This window comes from Branchiostoma floridae, chromosome 11 (assembly GCF_000003815.2).
Source record: "Branchiostoma floridae strain S238N-H82 chromosome 11, Bfl_VNyyK, whole genome shotgun sequence".
NCBI lineage: Eukaryota > Metazoa > Chordata > Leptocardii > Amphioxiformes > Branchiostomatidae > Branchiostoma > Branchiostoma floridae.
The window spans coordinates 1,591,528-1,592,335 of record NC_049989.1 but is presented as its reverse complement, the minus strand read 5'-3'; the positions used below and the strand labels follow the sequence as shown (position 1 = coordinate 1,592,335).

General features: G+C 45.7%; 1 protein-coding gene across 1 annotated transcript in view; it reads left to right on the top strand.

The window, feature by feature from the left end:
• The window catches only part of LOC118426111 (carboxypeptidase D-like), a gene marked incomplete in the record, with an annotated part of 24,808 nt that overhangs the window by 636 nt on the left and 23,364 nt on the right, over positions 1–808 (top strand). Inside the window, 1 exon segment of the mRNA XM_035835369.1 lies at positions 298–764. Within this exon segment, the coding sequence (XP_035691262.1) occupies positions 298–764 (467 nt within the window).

Here is an 808-nt window from a genome sequence, read left to right as displayed (position 1 = left end):
AACCGACACAAATGTTTCAACATGTCATTTTATAGTTAGATATGTGTGATTTTATGTGTGGTAATGTCTTCATCAGACAATACTAGTACTTCTTGTTTGTATTCGGTAAATTTGTGATTGTTACATTTATAAAAGTTAGACATCCATCAAAGCAATTAATGTTTTTAACAACTTAGTAGAATAACCTCCTTGGTTAAAACTCAAATTTAATCTCTACACTACGTACCTTACATTCGGAGATATAATACATACTCCAGCATTATTAGCAATGAGATAACAGTTTTCTTTATTCCACAGATATCCCCACATCACACAGTTGTCCAGTATAGGTCAGACTGTTGAGGGGCGGGAAATGTGGGTCCTCAGAGTCACGGACAACCCTGACCAGACTGAGGCCGGCGAGCCTGCGGTCAAACTCGTCGGGAACATGCACGGGAACGAGGCGATCAGCCGAGAGGTCCTGATCTTCCTAACCCAGTATCTGTGTGAGAACTATCGTCATGACGACCAGGTGACGCAACTTGTGGATACCACTGACATCTACGTAATGCCTAGTATGAACCCCGACGGATTTGAGAACGCGAGAGAGGGGCAATGTGGCGGCACGCTCGGACGGGAAAATGCCAACGGCGTGGACTTGAATCGTGACTTCCCGGATCAGTTCAGCTCGCAGGACTATCAGGACTCGCAGTTCGAACCCGAAACTGTCCACATGATGAAGTGGGTGATGGAGAATAAGTTTGTTCTGTCGGGGAACTTTCACGGTGGCGATTTGGTGGCAAGCTACCCGTTTTGACGACTCGGCACG